The 9,550-nt window shown below is 47.4% G+C and overlaps 1 protein-coding gene across 1 annotated transcript; it reads right to left on the bottom strand.

Annotated features, from left to right (window-relative positions):
• Nucleotides 1-3,057: 3,057 nt before the first annotated feature.
• Nucleotides 3,058-9,267, bottom strand: LOC120844671. Its single transcript, XM_040503187.1, has 2 exons — nt 6,553-9,267; nt 3,058-3,072 (listed from the first exon to the last, which is right to left on the bottom strand). The coding sequence occupies exons 1-2, from the start codon at nt 9,265-9,267 to the stop codon at nt 3,058-3,060; spliced, it is 2,730 nt and encodes a 909-aa protein (XP_040359121.1).
• Nucleotides 9,268-9,550: the final 283 nt, after the last annotated feature.

The following is a 9,550-nucleotide window of genomic DNA, read 5'->3' as shown; positions in this document are numbered from 1 at the left end:
ATGCCATACCTAGATAAAGTGTCCCATAACCTGAAAAGAGTGGGCTTGCACGCAGGGGTTAACGTTGTTTTTTCAGCACCTGTCAAGTTGGCTAGTTTATGTAAAAAGGTAAATTCCCCCTCGAACATCATAAGCAGACCCGGCTGCACGAAAAAGCACAAAACTTGCTTTGTTGAGTGTACAGAACAGGTTGTGTACTCCGTGCCATTATCGTGCGGGCGTCATTATGTGGGGCAGACTGGTCGCTGCCTAAATGAAAGATAGAGGGAACACCGTTACAACGTTGATGCCGTCATATCAGGACACCTCGGTGCGCATTGCCGGGATTGTGGTTGTACTGCGATTTTCACAGATTGTACAGAACTGAACAAAAACAGAAACAAAACCACAAGGGAAACACTCGAGGCTCGAGAAGTTGCTAGATTAGGGCTGCAATGTGTAAGCGCACCCTGTTTATCGTTATCAGAAAAATAATTGCAGTTTCTTGACCAAGCATGACTAGTTTTGGGTGGGTGCCGATGAGTGATGCAGAAATTTTTAGTCATTTTATGTTGTTTTTAAAGATTTTTACGATGCGTATTTTATATCTTCCTAACTTGTTTGTGTTGTTGCCGGTAATATATACCGAGCTGCAGCGGAAATAAAGTTCACTTGTAAGTAGCGCTGTGTCTGTGTCTCCTTCTGTGTCCGTTGTCCTGTTGCGCTTTTTAATCATTATGAATCACCAACTCGCCCAACTTTCTACCCTCGTCAGCTGTATAAATATCCAAAGAACCCCACCTATTTTCGTCCGTACCCTCGAAGACGATGCTGTAGCCTGGTGCCAAGCGCTTTGCAGCCGTGCCTCAAGATAGTGCTAGACTAAAGTAGCACACATCAAAGACAAACAGAATTCGACCACCTCGCACGAGGCTACATCGTCTGTTACGCGAGTTGTGAACCCGCGAATCGAGGGGGTATGGACACGCGTTTGATGTTTGTGCAGGTGGCGGGCGATGTCAAACCAGTCGGAAAGTATGAAACGATGGAAAAGACAAAAACAAATAAACACGAAGAGCTTTCTCCTGCTTGGGAGAAGAAGAAAAGCACGATGGAAGGCGACGGAGGGCTACACTCGGCGTTTTCTTACTTAATGTTTGTCTTTCGTATACTACTTGTACTTGCTTTGCCCATTTTCTTGCCGTTCTAGTGACCGGTCGTACGAAAATTCCTGATGTCTTCTATTTTGTTGAACTTGCTTTTTTATGCCGCTGCTCGTATGCGCCACTTACTGTATTATGTCCATGTTTTTTTCTTAAACATAAAGAGTAATTAATGTAATCCGTTGACAAGATTTCGTAACGAAATTACATTACGAAATCATTCCCGAAGAAAAGTAAAGTGGCACTTACAAAATACTTGAGAAAGTAACGGATTACTTCCCGAGTCTGCTTCTGAACCACTGAAAGCTGTATGGCGCCGATGCGCCGAGGCGTGGAGAAATATTACGTCGCTTCGAACGTATGGGTGCCGAGCGTCAAAGAAAAGGGGCGGTTCAACCTCTCCGTGGAAGGCTTCCGACTGAGTTGGTCGGAAGCCTTCCGCGGATCCTTCCTTTGACGCATCCTTCCGACACATCCTTCCGTTGACGTCACGGAAGAGAAACATAATTCGTTGCAATCCTTTTTAAGGATTGGTCAACGAGACAAACATATATTTGCCCAATGCCCAAATGCATGGGTCTCGGCGCAATAAGCATTACGCTGAGCGTTTCTTTTTTTGTGGACGTTGCTGCAACGGAGGAGAACATCGAGTTACGACACAGCCCGTCTATATACTATGCTTCATGCCGAGCACAGCAGACCCTTCGATGCCCGTTTTCCATCACTGCGATCCCGTGCTAATTCTGCGTACGCGATCGGTCTAGCCGGTGAGAGAAAACGCGGAAAGACGACGAGTGCGATGACGACGCACATTTGGCGGTGGTCGATTGATCGGATCGAGGCGTGGGCTTCGCTTGACTTGCTGCGAAACCGAGAGAGGAAACCTTTAACAGGACTTTGTTCTACCCACTGCGGAGTCAGACAAAACTGTCTGACTCCGCACTGAGGCAGACAAAAGCGTACCCCACACGTGCGCAGACAAGAGTCAGGGCAGATAGAACCTGCTTTTTTATCACTTTTTTTCTTCGTCTCAATTTCAGCCTATAGACAACTCCCGTTTTCGCCACACAATGACAATTGTATAGGTCCCATACAATCATCGCTTCACTTTGCTACTTTTTTTTCGCGGGGTGGCGTTGCCTCCAACGGAGTTGCGTAGTGTGCCCAGTTTTCAGGGTCTCTCCAAAGATATTGGCCACGTGGTTGAACGGCCGCGTCTGCACTACGAGCTGCGAGGGCGTGACGGAAACGTTGAACGTCTGAAAGCCTGTCTTGTCTGTTTGTCTTCAATGTCCCTCTTTCCTTATCGTAAATGAATAACCAACACGCTCAACCATCTAGAGGTCTGCAAGCTTTTTCCGCCTCCCCGATCGCTCTCCTCCTCAACACACCGCAACACAACCCATACGCGATGGCGACCAGTTTCGCGCAGGCGACGTTAGCCATTAAACTGGAAACGTTATCGGTAGTTTGAGTTGCTTCCTCTCTTAAATTTACTAGCTGTCAAGAGCGATTTTCGGTGAAAGAAAATAGGACTAAGGTGATCTTCAAGAAACGCTAGACCGATCTCGCCGGCCAGTTTAGCTTCGATGTGGCAATGCAACACGAAGCAACGCTGTCCGGCGCAACAATTTACCTGCCTGCTACGCGCGCGCTCTGCCTCCTACGCGTGAACGTATCGCGTTTCTACTTTGCGCTTTTAATATAGTTACTAACTGCATGGGGACCGACGCCTTCGTCAGACTGCTGTTGAGCAGCTCTTCGAACCATTCTCCCGTCGTCACGCGCGTTTAGAAGTTGGCGGCGAATACATGCATTTCATTTGATTTGATTTTAAAGTTGTGGCGGCAGCCTGGCACGCGCCGACCGTTTGGTGAAATCGAACGAACACACAGTCGTCGCAGTTTTAGCCCTTTTACCGTTTAATTTCCTGTAGATAAGAAAAAAAGTCTTATTCGCAATTCCAAGTTCACTGAGATAATTACATCCAATACCATTTAATGCCGAGTCCTGGTCGCTGCTTTTTTTATTTTGGTTTTAGAAATGTTTCGACGTTCTTTCGTGTAACCAAAGTCGAGCCGCGTTTTTTTTTTCTTCGTCTTTTGTCAACGAGACGGTCATAAACGGGAAAAGACGGCTTTTATATAAGCTGCCCCGACGAGATTGAGTCTGGTATTCGTTGCTCGTAAAAAAAGCAGCGAAGCGGCGTAGTTCTTCCAGGCACAAGTTTTATTCGAGAATTTACTCCGCACAGAGTTCTTGCTTCGTTTTTCGGTGGCTGTAGCAGTCCTTCTTTCTTACGCATTACTCCTTTAGCGGCATTTTTCTGGCCCGTACTACACTCAACTTAGTGTTCCAGAAAGGTAGCTGTGACCCCCAAAAGACGCAGACTTTATATATCAACGAAAACGTTTTTTCGGGCATTTGCGATTCATTCATGTTCTTACGTTGGTTGTCGTGGTTGGACTCGCTATACTATACATTTCTAGAGACCTAAAAGCGCGTGCTCTTTTTAAGGTGCAGCTCCGTAGCACTTTAAGAATGCCCCGCATGTACACACTTTGTCTTTACGAATGAAATCACCGATACCACGTCAGACGCTATCGCGCATCGATAATCATGCGGTCTCATGTGGCAAAAGAAGGGAGCGACCCCAAAGCCGCACTTCCATTGCCCGTACCTCGTACAAGAAACGCGCTGTTCGCTACAGACGTCATGACAAAAAATACATCAGCGGACAGAACTCGAGAATCTTCGAAGCGCCTTTGCCGAATATATTCCTCCAACCTGTTTGCCGGCTGTTTTTTGTGCGGGAAATTAGACTGAACCGTCACGCAAGGAAGAGAGACGCCTCAAAGATTTTCTGCAAACTGTCGCTTGTACCATGTTTATTCCAGGCCAGCGAAGGTTATCAAAAAATAATAAAAAAATGCAAGACGTTTACAGCACCCTGTAACGCCGAATCAGAGCGCAGCTCTTGAGGAGGAGGAGGGGAGGGTACTGAGAGGAGGGTGTACCCCTCCCCCATCCTCCACACCTCCTCTTCCTCCCTTCTGCTCCTCTTTCTCCTTCACCTCCTCTTCCTCCCCTCCTCATCCTCCTCCACCCTTTTCCACCCTCCTCCTCCTTCTTCCTCCTCCCCCTCGTGCTCCCCCTCCATTCCTCTCCCTTTTCCTCCCCTCCCTCCCCTCCCCCTCGTCCTCCTCCTCCTCCCCGCGCGTTGCATCATGGGAAATGTCCCATAATGCACCGCGCGGTTACGCCGACGGCGACGCCACTCAAGCCGGAAACGGGCGCCTAAGAGCTGCGCTCCATAACGAAAAAAAAAACAAAAACGGTACCGATCTCCATAAATAGCAGCCGATAACACACTGTGATGTTATAGGTTCAGGTCAAACCGCCGAAGGAGGAATTCAGTCACACCGTGAGGTTTGATCAAGATATATATATATATTTAAAAAAATTAACAAAAAAATAAGAAACGTTCTAGCTATACACAAACCTACAGGTCAGAAATTGTCTCACTTTCAGTCCGTCCTTGTGTGGCTGAAGGTCTTGGTGCTGTCTTGTTTTCAGCAGCGCTTGGTTGTTGGTGCGTGTGGTTCCTTGTTGATGGTCTGGGATGCTCTGCTCCGGGACACCGCCGAAGTCGTTCCCCGTGATGTTCCTTGGGTGTCCCTTGAGGCTGGTCTGGGATGTTCTGCTCCGGGACACCGCCGAAGTCGATAATCTTTCCCACCATCGGCTACTTCGGATCGCTGCCGAATGCCTCGTTCATGCCGGATGTTGCCGCTTTGGTTGCACACCGCCAAGCTGATGTTTCACCCGACAGTAGCACCCTCGGGACGTTGCCGGGTGTGCTTCCACCTGGTCGGGTTACCGCCGAACAAGAACACCTCTTCTTCCTCTTTTTCGCTCCCTTCTCTTCCGGCCTGCTCCCTCTACGTTTTCCTCTTCTACTCCATTTTTTTCTGTTGTAGCACGACATTTACCCCCTCCTCCAGAATTTAGTCGTACTAAATTTCTACACCACGTTGATGCATCATCCCCCTTTTTTTGTTTACGTCCCTGTGTTGATTCACCAGTTTGCGCATCACTTTCACACCCTGAACGTTTTATATCTGGCCCGCACCCAGTTCACAATTTCAGGTACACCATCACATCAGCTGCATTTCACTGCCGCCGTAAAGCACTTCTATCCGTTACTGTATCACGGTATACTTCCATCATGCGTATAAATATTACCATATTTACAAAACAAATTTCCACCCTACCCCTTTTTGTCGATCAAACTCTGCTCAAGTAGTCCGCCCCGATATTGTCTTTGCCTTTTATATACTTAATCCTAAATGTAAACTCTTGCAGAGATAAACTCCTCCTCATTACCCTCGCGTTGTTGAGTTTCGTCTTATTCAAATATTCTAGCGGTTGATGGTCCGTCTCAACTACGAATTCCTTTCCGTACAGGTAAATAGCATATTTACCAATTGCCCACACGAGTGCGAGGCATTCACGTTCTATAGCCGCAAAGTTCTTTTCGCTCGCGCTAAGTTTTCTACTGCCATATAACACTGGGTGCAGCATGCCCTCGTGCTCTTGCAACAGCACTGCTCCCAAAGCTTCGTCTGATGCATCCGTACGCAGGACAAATTGCTTAGACACATCGGGCGCTAACAAAATGGGTGGTTCTGCCAGCCTTCTTTTAAGCTCTTTGAAGCTTGTGTCATGTTCAGAGCACCATTCTACTGTGTTACTTTGTCCCTTCCTTGTGAGGTTAGTAAGTGGGGCTGCTATCTCTGCATAACGGGGTATAAACTCTCTATAATACCCTGTAAGACCTAGAAAGGCTCGCACCTGTTTTTTTTGTCTTTGGCGCCGATGCTTGTTGAATCTTTTCTATTATTTCCCTCTTCGGTGCGATTTGGCCCATACCAAGCTTGTGACCTAAAAATGTTATCGCGTCAAACCCAACCTCACATTTGTTTGGCTTAACCGTGAGATGATTCCTCTTGAGACATTCAAAAATTTGCCGTAATGTTTGGCAGTGGTCTTCCCACGAGTCAGTGGCCACCAAAAGGTCGTCAATGTAATGATGTACATTGGGCACCCCCTCCAGGACGGACCTCATCAACTTGGTAAACACTGCAGCAGCCGTCTTCAGTCCGAAAGGCATAAACCGGAATTGGTAAAGGCCCGTTCTTGTAGAGAAGGCAGTCTTTTCTTTGGCTGATTCTTCCATCGGTATCTGCCAATACCCCTTTGCTAGATCCAATTTAGAAAAATATTTTTTTTGCCCGACTCTTGCAAACACTACGTCCGACCTTGGTATAGGTTCAGCGTCAGCTACTAAGACTGCGTTCAATCGCCGAAAGTCAACACAAAGCCTATTAGAGCCATCAGGCTTTTTTACCGTTATTATGGGTGCGTTGTAGGCGGACGTGGATCGTTCGATGATGCCTAATCTTAGCATCTCTTCCACTTCTTCTTCCACCTCGTCCTGGATGGCAAAAGGCAACAGATACTGCCTTACAAACACCGGCTCTTCTGTCATCAATCGAAGTTTGCATTGCAATGCATTTGTTCTGCCCGGTACGTCAGAGAATATATCTTGAAACTCCCCGATCGCGTCAGCCAGATCTTTCTTTTGCTTTTGGCTTAATTTAGGATTGATGACCACATCCTGCGTACCCTGTTGCCTTTCTAGACTGGGCGTCGTGATCTCCCCGAAGTCTTCAACCTCATCCTGGACCACCATCACCCCACAACTTTCATTCTTAGTTTCGCGACCTACATATTTTTGTAACATGTTTATGTGAAACGTTTTTCTTTTGTCGCCAACCAGCAGTTCGTAGTTTAAATCGCCTTTTCGCCTCGCAACTTCGTACGGTCCCTTCCACTGCATGGTTAGTTTGTTGTGGTCACTGGGTAGCAGTATGAGCACTCTGTCGCCTGGCTCGAACCTTCGAGCCTGGCTCTTCCGGTCGTAGAACCTTTTCTGTTTTGTTTGCGCCTCTGCCATGATCTCATGCGCCACTTCACATGTTTTCTTCAGTTTGTCCTTGAGTTCGATCACGTATCCGTATGATGTTTTTAACTCCTGGTTTAAGCTTTTATTGGACCACAGCTCCTTAAGGATGGTCAAAGGACCTCTCACATTTCGCCCGTACAACATCTCAAATGGTGCGAACCCTAGCGACGCTTGTGGTACTCCTCTATAGGCAAAGAGGAGTGCCGGGATATACCTATCCCAGTCCGTGGGTCGTTCTTGGCTCATTCTCTTCATTATTTGCTTGATGGTACCATTAAATCTCTCTACGAGCCCATTGCACATTGGGTGATATGGCGTAGTTAACAACTGCCGAAAGGATAATAGCCGTCCTATCTCTTTCATAAGAATGGAAGTGAAGTTCGTACCTCGATCACTCAGAATCTCCTTAGGTACTCCGTACCGGGAGAACATCTCGACTAGGGCTTCTGCCACCTGCGGGGTATCAATGGTTTTCAAAGCCACAGCGTCCGGGTACCTCGTGGCTACATCAACCATTGTCAAGATATATCGGTTTCCCTTGCTGGACTTCGGGGTTATTGGTCCAATGATATCTATTGCTACTCGATGGAAGGGTTCTTCAATTATGGGCATACTCATCATTGGGGTTTTTTTCACGGTGCCTTTTGGTATAGTGCGTTGGCACACATCACAAGACCGTATGTAACGTTTCACGTCGCCTCGCATACCAGGCCAAAAGAATTCTTCCGCTACCCTAGCGACCGTGCTCTTTACCCCCTGATGGCCCGACATTATTCCATCGTGAGCCAATTGCATTACAGTCTTTCTAAATACCGTTGGTACAATGAGTTGGTGTCTCACGTCCCCGTCGCTGAATTCGACTCGGCGGAACAACAAATCATCCTTCACGACGTATTCCGTTGTTACGTCACATCTCCATTTCCGCACTCGTTTATTCAGACTTCTAAAACACCTCTGCAGACTCTCATCCGACTTTTGCTGCCTCGTTAATTGAAGAGCTGTGACTTCTAGCAGCTCTATAACCGGCGCCTTGAGCTGGGGCAATTGTTTCTCTTCACTTTTGTCCGTTCTTTTTGCTCCTGCTGCAAATGACACCTCGTTATGAATCTGCTCTGCATTCAACGCCTCCTTTTCCCCGATTTCTTGCAGTAGTCGGTCGTTCTCAGCATGTGATGTAACGCTGTTCAATGAATTAGACGGCGTTTCGCCAAACACTTCATCTCCCTGGTGACGCATTTTCTTCGTACTTGTGCCCCACCCTGAATCCGGGCAGTCCACTTTTCTAGCCCCTGGGATGTTACCCAGTATAAGGCCATACAGCGGTTCTTCTACGCATTTGGCACGTACTTCCCCCGTGTAATAAGGTGTATCTATGTTGATTAACGCTTCAGGCATATCCCTCATGGTGCCGTCAACCAGGATAACCCCAGTGGACGTCCCTGTGAACTCCTCACTTCGTACCAGCCTTTTTCTTACTAGTACTGTGTTGGTTTCACTATCCCTCAGCACTGATATCTTAATATCATGTAACCTCCCTTCAACCACTGGCATCATTATGTCGATATTGTGTACTAAGTCAGCGTCAGTAACATGTTCAAATCTTGTATTTGTTATCGCTCCCTGCTGTTCTTTGTTGCCCCTCTTTAATGCCTTCTGTCTTTTATCCAGGACACACGCTGCTTTGTTCTGTGAGTGACTGGCGCACTGCCCAGCTTTGTGTCCCATTTTGCCGCACTCCCAGCATCGTACTCCTGCCTGATTTTGTCTATATCCGCTTCTGCAGTCAGTTGCCTTATGCCCAACCTTACTGCACAGAAAGCATCTAGGCGATGGTCTTCGGGTTCCTCCCGTTTGTCCAGTACCCTTACTGTTCTCGCCGTCTGGTCTCACTGTTGTACAACCCCCATCTTTCATAGCACCCAGATTGCATTTTCCCTGGGCTTCCAGGTACTGGTCAGCTAGCTCTGCCATTTCTTGCGCTGCGTTCACGTTACGTTCTTTTAGAAAAATGGCCAGCTTAGGGTGACAGCAACTAAGGAACTGTTCGGCAATCACCCTGTCCCTCACTGCCTCGAACGTCTTCTCTGTCTGCGCCATTTCGAGCCACCTATCAAAATAATTACTCAATCTGGTACAGAATTGTCGTCCAGTTTCTGCCTCCTCCGGCTTGCTTCGTCTGAACTTTTCTCTAAAACCGTCTGCAGTTAGTCTGAATCGTTGGAGCAAGGTGATCTTAACCTTCTCATAGTCTAGGGAGTCAGCTGCTGTCATCCTTCCGAATGCGGTTAAAGCTTCACCCACCAGGCAAAGACTAAGGGACGACATTAAAATCATCTGGTGGGCTAGTTGGCTAAACATAATGAGGAAATTAGCGCAAATA

Source organism: Ixodes scapularis, unplaced genomic scaffold (assembly GCF_016920785.2).
Source record: "Ixodes scapularis isolate PalLabHiFi unplaced genomic scaffold, ASM1692078v2 PGA_scaffold11__112_contigs__length_91849675, whole genome shotgun sequence".
Lineage (NCBI taxonomy): Eukaryota > Metazoa > Arthropoda > Arachnida > Ixodida > Ixodidae > Ixodes > Ixodes scapularis.
Note: the sequence above shows the minus strand (reverse complement) of the source record. Positions and strands in the feature narration are given on the sequence as shown.

Bases quoted from the DNA above. Each gene is read 5' to 3' on its own strand.
- LOC120844671 (XM_040503187.1), bottom strand. From the start codon at position 9,267: ATGGCGCAGACAGAGAAGACGTTCGAGGCAGTGAGGGACAGGGTGATT.